General features: G+C 43.2%; 1 protein-coding gene across 6 annotated transcripts in view; it reads left to right on the top strand.

Annotated features, from left to right (window-relative positions):
• The window catches only part of srgap1a (SLIT-ROBO Rho GTPase activating protein 1a), a 78,193-nt gene extending 62,138 nt beyond the window's left edge, over positions 1–16,055 (top strand). For 2 of the 6 annotated variants that reach the window (XM_019276635.2, XM_019276637.2), the window contains exons 16-22: positions 695–800; positions 986–1,210; positions 2,460–2,539; positions 6,619–6,799; positions 8,560–8,697; positions 12,126–12,495; positions 13,293–16,055. In XM_019276635.2, coding sequence (XP_019132180.1) covers positions 695–800; positions 986–1,210; positions 2,460–2,539; positions 6,619–6,799; positions 8,560–8,697; positions 12,126–12,495; positions 13,293–13,697 — 1,505 coding nt within the window. In that variant the 3' untranslated portion in view covers positions 13,698–16,055. Of the gene's footprint in view, positions 1–694; positions 801–985; positions 1,211–2,459; positions 2,540–6,618; positions 6,800–8,559; positions 8,698–12,122; positions 12,572–13,292 lie in introns of all 6 variants that reach the window. The other 4 variants (XM_019276636.2, XM_019276634.2, XM_019276639.2 and 1 more) reach the window with 3 other exon arrangements.
• The last annotated feature ends 223 nt before the right edge of the window (positions 16,056–16,278 follow it).

Below are 16,278 nucleotides of genomic sequence, written 5' to 3'. Positions count from 1 at the left end.
CAGAGTGGCTGGAGGGTGACAGGGCTATTTTTAGCAGGCAGCAGAGCCCCAGCTCAGCCAGATAAAATACGTTGCTTCAAGTGCCACAGCAGAGCAAATGAGATAGTAATGAAAAACATATAGGTTGTCATGTTCATAAAGCACAGTATGAGCACGATTTAAATGATTTGCTTTTGTTTAAAGTTCTGATTCTGTTCATTTAATACATGTTTTTTGGAGGAAAAAGTTACTCGTTGGTAGAGTCAGTTCTCCAAGAGAACTTGAAGCTGTTTTCATTTAGGGCAGGAAAAACTGCTCGGCTGCGTCGTTGTCAGGTGCTATTAAAGAGTGCTGACTTCCTTCTCCTCTTCCTCTGTGGTATCAGCAGAGGAACACAGACTGAGGTGAAGGTCACGACCACAGCTAATACATTTCCTGTGGCTTCTACGCATTTTACATAACACTGCATTAGTAAAATCTTTGCTGCTCCTCCACAGACTTACAGTAATTCTGATAAGCTCATCTCAGTATGCTTGTATTTGTATGCTCAGACATGATCATCATCAGGCAGATGAATGTAAACATACAGTTTTTTAGGGCGGTGCATTTGACAGAAACAAAGTCTTTAACTTAACAATATTTTTCCTTCTTGTATTACAGCAGTATATTACTGTATTAACATCATACCCTCTCTATCCTTGTTTTGCTGCCCTAGGGATAGAGAACTTGTATGAGAGAGCGCTGTACATCCGTAAGATCCTCTTGACCATTCCCAGATCAGTCCTCATCGTCATGCGCTACCTCTTCGCCTTCCTCAACCAGTAAGTTTATAGACCCAGCCAGTAAATCTATTGCATATTTCACATTTACGAAATGTTACTCTAAGTCTGAAAAGTCTGAAATGCTACCCCCAGCGCTGCGTCCTCTTCTGATTTAGCCTTTTTGTCGCTCTTCTTATACCCATCTTTCTTTTCCTACCTCCCTCCATCCACCCTCCTCCCCTCAGCCTGTCCCAGTACAGCGACGAGAACATGATGGACCCATACAACCTGGCCATATGCTTCGGCCCCACGCTCATGCCCACACCAGACAGCCAGGATCAGGTCTCCTGCCAGGCCCACGTCAACGAGATAATCAAAACCATCATCATCCACCATGAGACCATCTTTCCTGATGCCAAAGAACTGGATGGACCCATCTATGAGAAGTGTATGGCTGGAGGAGACTATTGGTGAGGACACAAATGTCTTATTTATATATATATATATTTTTTGCAAATGGTGGTCCTGTCACTGGCGTCTGGGTTTAAAAGTGAACGTGGAAAGCATTCTGATGAGGTCACTTCGTTTAAAAGTGAACGTGGAAAGCATTCTGATGAGGTCACTTCATGCAGCTGCACAGATTTACACAACGAGATGTGGGTTTGAGAGTCAGACAGACGCTGGTGGTTTCCTTATTCCATTATTTTATTTATTTTTGGAACAAAGGCACGCAGCCAAACCTCTTTCCTTAGGGACTCACTCATACTCATGCAGGTACACGTGCACGCTCATCGCTGCAGCTGTGTCAGTAGTATGTCAGTAGAGTTGATATCAGTAATTACAAATACCAATTAGCCGTCTGTGGTTAAGCGCCATAATAAGGTAGATGTTTCAGCAGACTTTCCATGGCAGACTCCCTTTTTTTTTTTAGGTGAGACAGGCTGAAACAATCACTTTAATTACCACGATCGCAGCAGGAGGAAAAAGAGAGGTCACCTGGCAGGGAAAAAGGAATGATTAGATGAATTGCAGCCCAAAGTCAAACAGATCAAACATCAGGCCCTTTGCCAGCTCCACATCTGTAAGCAGTGCATATCACTTGTTTCTTCTTCTCGTTATCTGTCTCTATTTCTCCCGTTCTATGACCCATCATCACCACGTGCTGACAGGGATTTATCCCTACATAGAGCTAATCGTCCATCTCAGCATGACCATGTCCACCCAGTAAGGCACATAAGGCCCTGGGGAGATTTGTTGTCTTGGCTGTCTACCTTTCTTCCAGAAGAGGAGGCGGCTGGTGACATGTTAGCATGGGAGCAGACAGTTCAGTTGCTTGCAGGGGGGTAATCTGTGAGATGTTTGTGTGTGTGGCATTACTGCCAGCTCTCTTAGCACGATGCCAGAAGAAGACCATGTTGAAAAAAGAGGACCAACCACAGATAAAGGATCCAAGTCTCTCATAGAATGGCCGCTGTTTGAACTTGCTCAAGCCCTTCTTAATCACAAAAACACTTCCCTTCCTCCCCGTCATCTTTACTGAATTTAGCCTGACTGCTGAGACTTGAGAAAAATCTTAATATTGCAAACTGAATTTGCAGATAAAGTCACTTCAACCTGCTTTTATTTCCTGAAAGGAAAATTGTACTCAAGAGGGAAAAAAACCCTGTAAATTTTGTCTTTTTTTTAAACTGACCCTTGACCCCATGTTGTGCCCCACAGTGAGAGCCCCTACAGTGAGCATGGAGCCTTGGAGGAGGTAGAAAATGAGGCAGGGACAGAGACGCACACCAGCGAGGATGGTGAGTAACAATACAAACACGCACACGCATGTAGTACATAATCATTTACTATAATCATGCTATACTTTCCTGTCCATATTCTTTGTGCAAATTTAAGCTTTCCCTCGTGTCCCTAGTGCTGCAAGGGTTAAGCTCAGCTCTCAGCAGCTAATCCTGCCTTTCAGCCTGTTAAATGCAGTAACCTTGAAGGGCTAGAGAACTGGGCTCACAGCGATGGACGGCCATTCATATTCTAATGGTTCTACTTCTCCCTCTGGGCTTTGGGACACTTCCACACCCCCATTTTACAAATTTCATAGTGGTCTGCACCCACAGGACCCCTTGGGACAGGGATCCCCGTGTTCTCCCGTGGGATTTTTTACATTGTGAAAATAGTGATTTGTAAAATAATAGCAAATGTCTGGAGTTGTGTGTCAAAACTGTCACGCTTTAATAGCTTTTCAGAAATGATACGGTCTGTGTTTTCTCTACCTTTTAACTACATTTCCATGTGTCCAAGAGAAATATGAAGAAATTAAACACACCCGACTCATATAGACGCTGGAGGGACTTCTCACAGACATAGTGGGATACGGTAAATTTGTGTGATCACACATGTGGTCCTTTGAATGAAATGGATACCAGTTGGTCTGGTCCAAATCAAATAGTGAGTGAGTTGAAGCCAAAATATCAGCCGGGGTCAGACGCCGCTGTTAACATCTAGCGAGAAAGCAGAAAAATACAATAAAACTTCCAGCTTATTAAAAAGTGATAAATATCCGTGACAGAGAGCCGACCAAATGTAGACGATGTGAGCAAACAGAGTCAACCTATAGTCAAGCAAAGTCTTTATATCTTACCTTAGTAACAGACTTCCCTAAACCTGTTTCCATGGTGACGACAACGGCCCCAATCCTGTCTGCTTTTCACACCCAGAGATGATTTCTTTTAGGGACACCCTGTCACAATTTATCATCAGTCTACATAGACAGAGTGGAAATATGGTTGATTTCTTCTCATTACATCAGCTGTTAATGACTCTGCTTCCAAATTAAAGTAATCATCTGAATGTCCTCCATAAGTAAAAGGGACATCTGATTATACAGGGAAACTTATGTATGTGAGAATTCCCACTGTTAAACACAGATGGCAGCTATGAACTCTTTGAGTAATTAATAGAAGATTATGTTTTCCAGAAATCCCTTGCTACCATGGTTTTGTTCCAATAGCTTCTTTGAGCGGGCTGGGAAGGATGTCCTCACTGATTTAAGTCCCTCCCTGTGGAGTCTTGAACCGTGGTCAAGTTATTGTCATCAGTTATTTTTAAATCTCCATGACCTCATTTGGATTGGAGACACAAAAGCAAACCCCTTTTCCTGTTTGGTTACCAGCAATTGATTCTGCAGGATGAAAAAAGTTTTAAATGTTTATTCTCTTCACTCTTCTCAAGGCTCAAAATATGTTTGCCCTCAAAGTAAGGGAACTCAAGACAGACAGAGAATGGAGTAAAAGTCATTCCACATGTTGGTCTAAGTAGCTGTCCGGAAATCTAGGCGCAGCCCCCCTGGAGTACGTTAGAGCTCATTAGCTCAGATAGATGATCTGGACTGGGCAGATGTAGACAGGGCACAAAGTAAATCTAAGTGATTGTTGCTTTGATCCGATGGAGAAAGAATTCTGCGGTTGGCTTTTCATTTTCAAGTTAAAGATCGTGTCATGTTAGTTGTTTGTTTTATAAAGCCTAATCCCGGTTTGTCCCTCTCATTGTATTACCATTACATTCAAGGCACAGAGCATCCGATTTATCAAGAAATGAACACTGTGGGAATTTTTGGGGAAAAAAAGTAATTTAACAGCACAATAACATAAAAAAACATATTTAACTCAGCAGCTGTTTGCTACCTCAAAGAAGCAAAACTGTTGATACTCCTCTTTATTTCCCCACTCATACTTAATTAAATAAACAATACAGGCACAATGGGGGCCAAATAGAGCCATACTGACACACATAAGAAGTCGCGTGGCCTGTGGGCGGTTGTGCCTGAAGATGAACTGTCTATTTTTAAAGTGACACTTCTCGCACGCCATCAATACATTGATGTTATCTGCTAGTAAATTTGCCACAAGGTCGAAGGTGAACTAACTGGCACATTGATTATACATCACCGTGCAGCAGTACAGTAGGATGTCCTTGCTGTCAAGTGGCCCAGTAGGCATGCTGTTTATTGGATTGCACATGTCAAAGGGCAGTGTATATTTTGCAGTACAAGAAGGGTCATCCTTTTCCCGCATAAAGAGCTGTGTCTAAGTTCAGCATGAAGTCTCCTGCTCCGTTTGTAGCAGCAAGCACCCGAGATTAATATTTGTCGTCAGTGGTGCATAGGAGATAAGAATTGTTTTAAACCCTCTCCCATATCTGATCCTGCTCCCATATTTCTATGTATGAACATGGATGTAGAGCAACACACCCATCGACTCTGCTCCACTGGCTTGTGTAAGACATCTGACAGTTCGTATCTCTTACACCGCAGGCCTCCAGCACTTACAGTTCAACATTTCCTTAACTCCAGTTCCAGAGTGTGTGTGTGTGTGTGTGTGTGTGTGTGTGTGTGTGTGTGTGTGTGTGTGTGTGTGTGAGGGTGTGTGTGTGTGTGTGTGTGTGTGTGTGTGTGTGTGTGTGCGCATAAGTAACCTCGGGTGGTTGGGTCTGAAGCGATTCTCAGTTATAATTGCACAACATGACAGAGGGATCCTTTACCGCACTGAGATTTGAGTTTATGGCCTGCTGCTCTCAGCTGCAGCCACGTCACTGCACTGTTGGTGTGTGTGTGTGTGTGCGCGCCTTGTATAAACATTTGCAGATGGATGGATAGGCTGAAGTGAGAGAAAGAAATGGATAAAATGGAGAGGAAGACAAATCCCTCGCACCGATAAAGGTTCCGTCAACTTTATTAACAGCCTTGTCCGCTGCAGTGCAGCCCAATTAATTCAGGCAGTAAATTCCTGCTCGTTACATTTCATTGGAGCCACGTCACATCTACCCTGTCAGTCCTGACAACCAAGTGAAGCAAGGAAGGTGGCAAGTTAAAGGTTGGGGATAAAAATATAATAGAAATAAATGAGGTCGAACAGGACACTGAGAGAATCATGCCTGTATTTTCTCTCTCACGTGGCCTCTCTGCTCATCTGGGAATTATTTTACATACATGCCGTGACATACCATGATGGCTTTTCACAGCCAATACAAGCTTCAGCCATTTACTCTGTTCCCAGTTTATACAGGGAGCCTGTGTTAAGGTGAGGCTATGTCTGTCCAGGGACCCCCTGTCTCACTTGTGAGAAAGTGAGATGGGAGTGGGTGGCAGAGGTAGGAGTGAGAGGAATAAAGAAGCTATTTTTAGACCTGTGTTGCTGTAGTGCATGCATATTAGCTTGGAGAGACGTACCTTCTTGAACAGTCGACTGCAGTCGTTGTGGTTGAAAATGCAGATGTTTTCTTCAGGGCACATATTAATTTATGATTTTCAGCTATTTAAAAAAGAGAGCAATCAATACAAATCTAAATTTGAATAAATCATAATAGTAACTGGTCAATTTATCACTCAACCCTCTGTTATAACTTTTCCTGCTCTTTCCTATGTCACTGATCCAGGCCTCTACTTGCACAGCTTATTGAGTAGATATCAACCCAGTCTAATGATCCATACAGTGACTGACATGCCCCTGAGTCATATAGATCTCCTCTCACTAGCTACTATAATTATCCTGCTAAAGCTCCTCAGGGCCTGTTGTGGCTCAGGCCTGGTGTTGTAGAGCCGGGTTACTATTGGCTCCAACTAAAATAACCAACTGGCTCAGCACACTTGAACTCCATGTGCACAAACATGCCAGTATTAGATCTGACAAGACTCTCCTGCATCAGTGTCAGCGTGTATTTAAGTGCATTTGCCGTCTATCTGGATTAAGATTTTTATTTCATAAGACTGCACCACTTGCACCAGTCATTACAAATGTCTGCACATGCGATAATGGCCGTCTGTACTTGATGTCTTTGCCCTGTCTGACATACCTAACCTGTGTAATCCTCTCTCCGTTGACAGAGGGCGAACCCATTGAAGCCATTGCCAAGTTTGACTACGTTGGGCGCTCTTCCCGAGAATTGTCCTTCAAGAAGGGCGCCTCCCTGCTGCTGTATCAGCGGGCGTCAGAAGACTGGTGGGAGGGACGACACAACGGCATCGATGGCCTGGTGCCACACCAATATATTGTGGTCCAAGATATGTGAGTGTTTTTTATCGAGCATAATTTTAGATATAACTGACTGATGCATTAATGTATTCAATCAGCTTCAAGCATATGAGAGTATGATTTATGGCTGAGCTATAGCAGATACATTTATAGTAATATGAGAATTAAATAGAACACATCAGATATATGTATAATAAAGGTTGCACTGATATATTCCACAAATATGGATTGACATTAAATTTAGTGCTCTTCACTTTGTATATTGCATTAAAATCACGTCAAAGTTTAAATTTGTGCTTTACTTAAAAATTTGCATTACTTGCCAAACAAATGACCTTTTCACCAGCCTAAGCTGGATAAGTGCAAATTAGCATGTTAGTATGCCAAATGGTGAACATGTTAAAGTTATAAACATCAGTATGTCAGTCATTGTGAGCTTGTTAGCATGCTGACATCAGTATTAAGCTCAAAGCATCACTGTGCCCAAGTACAGCCGAAAGTCCTGATGGCTGTAGACATACAGTTCTCACATAAAAGTCCCTACAGAGGTTACACTAAGGAAATGTTTCTTTTAACTCTTAGTATAACCCTCCAGCTCTCCCTGATGATATCCCCGTAGGATAAACAACACACTTGTCCTTGTTGACTTTGCTCGGTGAGAGGCCGCAGGCCATCAGTTGACTGTAGGGTCGTGCATACAGGACCTTCAGCCTTGTTTCTTCTGCATGCCGCTGTCGTCCTCGCTCAGCTGTGGAACATTCTTCATCTCCAGGGGTCCTCCACCAGCCCTTCTGACACTGTCGTCCGCTCGCGGCACTAACAAGCAGACACTCTGCCACGGTGATTGTTGGTGCCTAATGGACTGGATTCACTGTCTCGTTAGGACGGGAACAAAATCACTCCAATCACTTAGTAGCTGGCCGACAAAATGGCCATTTAGAGTGCCTCCCCCTCTCCCCTCTGCTCTTTTTTCTCTGCTGCTGTCCCGTCAGTGTGCCTCTATCAATAATTCACCAGGAGGGGCACTGCTGATAGGGTGTCTTCTTAGTTAATGAAAGAGCTGGGGAATTTACAGCTGTACGGGTTGTCCCCAAGCTCAGTAACATCGTGCTCTCTACTTAAACAGAGCAGGCCGAGGAGTGTAAGAGCACACAGGGTTGTGATCTTCACTTGTCCCATAAAAGAGTCCAGAATAAAACATGCAAAGGAGACATATGAGAGACCACTTCAGCACAATATCTCTCTCAAGACTCCTGTGTCGGGGTGTTTAAACTTTAAACCTTGTCCGTCTATAAATTTTGTTTACTGCCACCTTTGTGCTCGTCCTTGCTCTGTCTCTGTTTGTGTGCACTCATGTGGACACACCGAAGAAGTGGTTTTTATATCGGCTAATACACACCAGTGCAGCTCAGTAGCTCTGATTACTGCCACCTGACAGGCACCAACTGTACCCAGTATCCAGTCACAAGCCCCTCTGAAACCCATACAGCTGGCTGGCGTGTGTGTGTGTGTGTGTGTGTGTGATGAATGCGTGTCACCACAACAGTGCACCACCAGAATACTGAGAGGCCCAGGAATATGACTCATCTGACTCACTGGACCTTGGGGAAGAGAGCGATACGTGCTGACTCACAGGAAACGGATATCAAATACTGTCATAGAAGAACGGCGCAAATATGAAAGATCGACCGATTTGCTGAATTCTGTTTTTTTATTTATTTTGCCTGTCTGTTTTCCTGTCACTTCCTCTTGCTCTTTCCATGTCTCAATGTCACTCTGTCTCTGTGTCCCAGAGATGACAACTTCTCGGACACCCTGAGTCAGAAGGCTGACAGCGAGGCCAGCAGCGGCCACGCTGGAGAGGATAAATGTTCAGGAAAAGACATCGGCTCGCCCACTGACACCAGGATCTCTGAGGCCTACATTACCAGGTTGGTTTGCGCTGGTTGGAATATTGAACTGCAATATTAAAGCCTCTCCTAAGCAATTTATATTAAGAATTTACAAACGTCTGATTATTTGCATTTTTACAAACCTTGATGTTGTGCATAGTGTGTATTGAACAGTATGAATTTCATGGGGTGGAAAGAGAAGAAACTCACACTGATCACTAGAAAATTCAAAAGAAAAGATGTCACAACACATGACAATAAAGATTTAACCAAAGTCCATAAAGGATCATGCAGTATTTTAGAATAACTAATAGGTTCTTATTGCCCTCAGCAGTGCAATAGACATGAAGACATTCCTTTCAGGCTTAACAAGCATCGCACTGTGTTAATTACTGCCAGTCCTCCTGACACCAGTGTGACCAATGTATGACCATCTTGGACTTCACATTGGCTTTATCTAATGAGATATGGCCAATCCAATAATGGCTGACAGCCCAGCAGCAACATGTCTGCAGCAACCTCACTGTTGCATCATCTAAGATGCTTAAATAGCTTCAGGTGTGAACACACACACACACACACACACACAAACACACACAAACACACAAGCCCAATGTATAATGTATGAACAGACTTTCTTTTTTAAATAAATGTTTTATATAGAGATCTCCTCAGAGTGATATGTATAATATTGTATGAAAACAATCCTTATTTTCAACCTTTTACTTCAAGTCAAGCTTACTCCGAGAGCGGTTTAATAGCATATATCTGATTCACCTGTTATATGAGCAAACCTGAAGGAAGCAGGGCACGACAAGTACAGTGTGCACCCAATCCTCAGTGTTACATACGCTGCTTCCCCCAGTCATCCTGTATCCTCAGCTCACCTCTCTCAGCCTAATTGCCAGTGGAGGAATAAACTTCTCCCACTCTATTTTATTCCCGCCAGACAGTTGCAGTTGTAAAGTATGAGTATTAAATACCCATTTCTCAGTGGTGGTTAGTCATCAGCTAGTCCCAGTGGAACATACTGTACATACACATGCAAAGAGAGCAAGACACACACACACACACACACACACACACACATATCCAATCACACCTCAGTCTTTTTGGCAGTGTCTGCTGGTTGCGTGCCAGTATTTTGTCTCCTGCTCCTCTCTACATTGCTGCATTTCTGGTGGTGGAGTAAGCGACCTTGAAAACGTCTGTTACTGGGTCTTGCCAAACACACGAACAAATGCTATTTTATTCAGAGCCGCACTCACTCCGCTCTACTTCGCTGCTGAAATGTTGATGATTCATCCTAGAGGCAATATTTACACCAGCTGCAGGTATTTGTATGTGGATGGAGAATATATCTGAATGAATCATCTTTATTAACATCAGCCCTAATGAAGCTTCTCTAACACCCAAAGCCTCACGTCTCCAACACTCTCTACCTGTCATCATCTCCCAGGTGACCCCCCTCCCCACATGTCTCACTCTCTCTCTCTCTCCCTCTCTCTTCACCTTCTGTCTTCCACCTCTGCTCACTTTTCTGCTCATCCATTCAGGCAATCCTCATAAGTGTTGAATCATTTATATCCTGAGCTTTATTTAGATACCTTCGTCTCCTGGTGTTCTCAATCAACAACGCCCTCACCAGACAGGAGCTCTTACTAGAGTTTGGCATCAGGATTGGAGCAAGATTATTAGTTATATTAGTGCCTCTTTTAGTGGCAAGGATACATAGAGAAGAGATCACACTTGATGGGATCACACCGTGTATTACAGTTGGTCTGTTTTCTGTTTCGAGGGAGGGAAGCTCATGGAATGTCTTGTGATTTACATTATTATTAGCTAAGGCCACAATAAACAAAGGTTGAGCTGTGAGTGTGGTGACAGCCTCCAGAGTAAGTTGCAGTGCTTGTTGTTGTACACTCTGTCCCACAGGGCAACTGGTGTTACAAATGTAGACTGCTCCCCCTGCTGCTCATCAGTGATTCTTGCAGTTGTTTACTATTCCTGATTTCTGACTGCAGTCTGGAAAAAAAAAAAATCTTTTGACTGACTGCAGGGACACAAGCAACATCATGTCTGTATTTTTCAGTGTCTAAGCTATTATTCATAAGTATTGGTTCAGTTTATTTCTGTGCACATTAATTCATATTTTTTATTTATAGTGTTTGGCAGTTTGTGAGCAGGTATGGGTTTCAGAGTCTTACATAAGCACACACGGCCGCTGGGATTGGCCTGAGATTTTCTGGTTAATGTAGATGAGCAGTTTTCTGTGATGAAGTGACACGACTGGGGGAGATGCCAAGCTGCAATTACATTCTCCGAGAGCACTACAGCCCTTCATATCCGTACTGATTATTGCTTTTTTGTTTAGCGCTGTGACGAAGTTTCCTGTAAATCTTAATGATAATGACTGACACAGCGTTCATTAGGCAGACGTAAACTCTCGAATGAAGCCATTTGCCTCCGAGAAGTGATTAAAGGATGAGTTATTCTCTGCTTGTTCATCATCACAAAGAACCAATAATGCGGTCGGCGGACTAATTAAAATAGTCAATCTGTCACGTGTCAGCTTTCAGATGTTATTGATTTAATATTTCAAGTTCTCGACCATTTCAAAAAATGTTCTAACTGAAAGAGTAACTGCATAATTATAAAATTATATTATCAGTTTAATTTTACCTTTTAAGAAAATCATCTTAATTTCTGCAATGTCACATAATAAATCTATAACTGTGTTATTAAAGTGTAGCTCTTTGAAACCTGTTGTACTTAAATTTTGTTATCTAGGTGCTGAAGTGAAAATATCTTCTCTGATTAAACATCCTGGACATCTCTTGACTCAGGCTGTGTGTAGCCACTGTTGTGCAAAGCATAGTGAGAATGATATGCTGCTCTATTGGCCTTTTATGGAGCAACAGCACCAAGGGAGTGGATGTTAGATGTAACTGAGCAAACATGAGTCTGTGTGAGTATGAAGGTTGTGTGTGTCTGACCAGATACATACATGCATTCATGTTCAGCTCTGTCTCCCCATGATTCAAATGTCAGATTAGGCACGTGTGGTGCCGTACTGATCCAGGTCCAGATAGAAGACAGCCGTAGTGTGCTGAAGCAGCTGGAGCTTCTCCCAGGGAGCCTGTTTTGGTGCTCTGACAAACCACAGGCCTCCTTCCTTTGGCTGATAGCCAGGTCCACTCTACCTGCTCTCCATATAAGCTTGTCAGAGCTGTTAAGCACTGACTTCAGAGTTCCTCTTACAACACTGATGAGTGACGATGTGGCATGCCCTGCACATATTGTAAAGTAGTGAACTTTGTGGATCCAGTTTAGTTGCTAAAACTGTAGATTTGGGAGACGCAAGGTATGTGGTAACAGGTAAAAATACAAAAGCTATAATGTATATTTGTAATAAATAAATATTTCTCTTTGTTGTTTCCTCCCCATCTCTTCTTCTATCCCAGCAGACACAAGAAACGATCAGAACCACCATCACGGCGGCCTCCTGCCCGCCCCAGCGATGTCCACTGCATGGTGCATCCCTCCCAGCACGGTCATGGAGGGCATGGAGGCACCCCAGAGATGGGCTCCCCAGTTCTAGGCCACTTCAGCCCAAGGGACATGCTGCGGAGTCGTAACCACATGCCCATGGACAGCCCTGAACGTCGGCGCCGCACTGGGCACGGCAGCCTGACAAACATCAGCCGTCACGAGTCACTGAAGAAGATGGAGAGCCCCCCAATCCGTCGCTCTACCTCTTCGGGGCAGTATACGGGTTTTACTGACGCCCACCACCATCACGGCGGCAAGCCCCTGGATCCGGAGACCATCGCACAGGTCAGCGCGGGACGAGCGGCGACCCGACCGCAGCTCCCTCCACCATCAAAGCCCTGCCCCGCCCTGTAAAAACATAGTCAGTCCCTGTCTTCTGCTTCCTCTGGCTGCAACTGTGTCCGTGTGCTAAATACACGCAAAAGACTAGCTTCACAGGCAGCAGACAGCAGGGAGCATATAGCTCGACACTGGGACTCATCACAGGATATTACGTTTACTTGTTAGCATGTAAGAACACTGAAATTTGAAGTTATTCCAAAATATCCTGGAAACTGGTAATAATTTGTATTCAAACCACATCACTGCCCATATGAAGGTGGTGGCTTTAATTCGACTGACACAAACCATGTTTGTATAGAGACTCAGTTAGAAAGCAGAGGTCACAGAGAGCACTTTAAACTGTGCTGGGCTGTCTGTCTGCCTACTGGGAGCATGTTCAGATGAACTTATCTTGTCATCTCTGCATCTCCTTCGCTGTCCAAAATCATGAGCATGCAAAGGGAGAGGTACCAGTGCAAAATGATACTCTCTACTAACTCTCTGCATGTATAATGCATGCTTGGTGTTTTCTTGAAAACTGTCACTGTGGTCTTTTAACATCACTTTTTTAATGTTTTCTACCAAACTGTACTCCACCTTCTTCCTACTCTCACATCTTTGCTGTTCATCTCTCACTTCTTTCTTCTCTGTACTATCGTCTCTCGCATCTCTATCACCAGTGTTATTATCGTCCTTTTACATCTCCACTCTTCCCTTATACACATACTCTCTCTCTCTCTCTCTCTCTCTGTCTCTCGTAGGACATAGAAGAAACTATGAACACTGCTCTGAATGAGCTGCGCGAGCTGGAGCGGCAGAGCTCAGCCAAGCACGCCCCCGACGTGGTGCTGGATACCCTGGAGCAGCGGCAGACCTCTGGCAGCAGCGGTGGCGGGGGTCCCACACCGGCCAGCTCCAGTGAGTCCCTCAGCCCCATCCACGGCGTCATGCTGAGGTCCACCGCCAACACTGAGCCACCTATCCGCCGCAGCACCAGCTCCTCCAGCGATACCATGAGTACCTTCAAGCCTGTGGTAGCGCCCCGCATGGGGGTGCAGCTCAAACCTCCTGCCTTGAGGCCAAAGCCCATGGTCCTGCCCAAGTCCAGCCAGGCCTCACAGCCTCCAGCTGCTCAGGACCCTCTGGACAAGTCCTGCACGATGTAACTCCTGGGACAGGAACCAGAGATGCAAAACAAAAACTCTCAATCAACTTCCAGGGGGGCTGCAAAACGCTACCAGTGTCTGGACTTCAAATAACAAACAACATCTAAGAGTGTGTAAAATACATGGACCTGGACAGGACGTATGTTCCTTTGTGGTGAAAATAAAGAGGACTCTGACAGGGAGACTGATGTAGGAGTTACAACATAGACGGATCTGTCGGTCAGACAAATCTTATCGTCTTAGTAACATGTGCACAGTTATGTGTTAATATGCTTAGGGTAAAATTATCTAACAAATGTCTTTTTATTTTAAAGAAATTCAAACAACAAATCACAAAGGCTTCCTTCGAGGTTTTTAGAAAACGTACACTAGATAGTTTAGTTTACACACATTCATGAACTGTGTATGATCTAAAGAAAGCACGCTGCATGTACAGTAGCAGTTTACCACTGAACCTGAACCTGAACCTGGAGCTTGATGAGAACTGTAGTGACCAGAGTGGCATTCTCACACAACTAGATTATACAATTTTTTTATTATTATTTTTGTTCTGCTCTTACTTAGGAGGGCCCTTGAAGGTGTTGTGAACTGGTTTAACGGCCTTATACTGACTTTCAGTTTCAAATGTTAAATATTATAAAGGTGCTGTGACTACCTGAAGAGAAATGATTTGAAGGTTGGGCTGATTACGTGCTAACAACTAACGGTACTTTGTTAATAGTTAATAGTACTGATAGCAGTGTGCTTTTTTTTCCACTTGCGTGTAAACTCTGCAACTGTCTTTGGCCGGGCGTACCATCTGATCACCTCTGTGCTGGACTCACTCAAATTTCTTTGAACATATTGCCTGGAATAACTATTGGATAAAACCACTACTTCATGATGAACTTTGTTTTGAACATTTCGATGCATTCTCAACTTCCTGCTTAGATAACTCATGCTGCAGGGATAAAATATGCCGAATAACTTCTGCCTTTGCATCTGTATAATCTATGGGGTGTGACCAGTGTGAAAAATTCAGACGATAAATCATCTCCTACCTACGATATATACAACACATATGCTATTATATGGTGTGGAACACATGCCAGAGCTTCTTTTATGCCTTGCTTGGCTTTATCTACCCAAAGACATGACTGTACAAGTGAAGCATGGATGTTGACCCTCCATATATGACGTAGGTATTCTTCATATTGATTGATGTGTATAGACTCATGGCAGCGCCCTGTGGGAGTGCTGCCGGTAGCCATGGACCTAATGACTGTTAGTGTAAAAGCCTCCTAATATGTTCCCCCTGCTTCTAGAATGTCAGTAAATGTGTGTGTGTGTGTGTGTGTGTGTGTGTGTGTGTGTGTTTTTTTTATTTTTTATTTTATTGTTCTCTGACTGACACTGAGGCTTCCTCTGTCTGCATTTGTGGATGACGACACCTCTGAATGCCACACAGTGATAAACAGCCCGTGTCAGCCAGCTCATGTGTTCCAGGTCGAGTAATAATTTCAAATGCAATAGCGCCCCCCCCCCCCCCCCCCAAAAAAAAAAAAAAACTGTATGTGCCAGAGTTCCAACTGTGTGACTGCACCCCTGTATGTCTTTTTCAAAATAACCTCCGTACTGTAGAAATAACAGAAGTGGGTGCATGTCCTGGGAATGTTTGGCTAGCATAACAACACCGAGAAAAGACTTTGTTTGCAATGAATAAGCGATGTTATCTAACAGCAGGTTTACACTATCTTTGACTTGACAGGTATTGTGTGTATAATAATCAAAAGTTGATTGATTTTCTGACTTACTAACTTTTATTATTTTTGTAATCATTTTTGTTATGTTTTGTTGTGTTTCTGGGTAGAAATAACTTGTAGAACAAACTATGTAGATTAAATATCCCAGAGATACGAGTGTCCAACCTCCAGTATGAAGCCAGTTGTATAGTGTGCTTTTGTCACTATGTTACCATCATCAACAATAGGACTCAGTTATGCCGTCTGTAGGCTTTCAGCTACTCTGTGGTGTTCTGTACATCTGTAGTATGTACTTGTGAAAGTGCCTTTGAAAATGTTTTAGAGGAACTTCAGACATTCTGTACTGTTGCATTTTCATGTCAGATGCTGTGTTTGTTTTTTTGTTTTTTTGAGAAAATGCAGTGCAGGTAAAAAAACAACAACACATGAATAAGTAATGATGCCATTTTCCAAAGTTATATGACAGAATTAATAATAAATAAACAGCATACCCATTGTGACATTGCACTTTTATGTATATAACTGTATATATGGCATGTAACATCATAACGTTTAGAGTTCTTTGAGGGCTTATACCTCCAAGGATTTCTTTCTAATAAAGGAAATAGTTTGTCGAGTCTGAGGTGGATTCTTTCCCCCGCTTTTTATGACCAGTAACTTCAACTTTTGCTCATTTATAGACTATGATGGAAGAACTCATTTTACATGGCACAATGTAAAAAGACTCAATTACAACTAAAAGTACTCAATTTACTACTCAAAATTCTTATCAACAATATACCTATGCAGAATTAGTGTTATATGGATTATTGTATAACTACTGTATGTAATGGTTAATG

The sequence above is a fragment of the Larimichthys crocea genome, chromosome XXI (assembly GCF_000972845.2).
Source record: "Larimichthys crocea isolate SSNF chromosome XXI, L_crocea_2.0, whole genome shotgun sequence".
Taxonomy (NCBI): domain Eukaryota; kingdom Metazoa; phylum Chordata; class Actinopteri; family Sciaenidae; genus Larimichthys; species Larimichthys crocea.
This window is presented reverse-complemented; position numbering and strand designations above follow the sequence as displayed.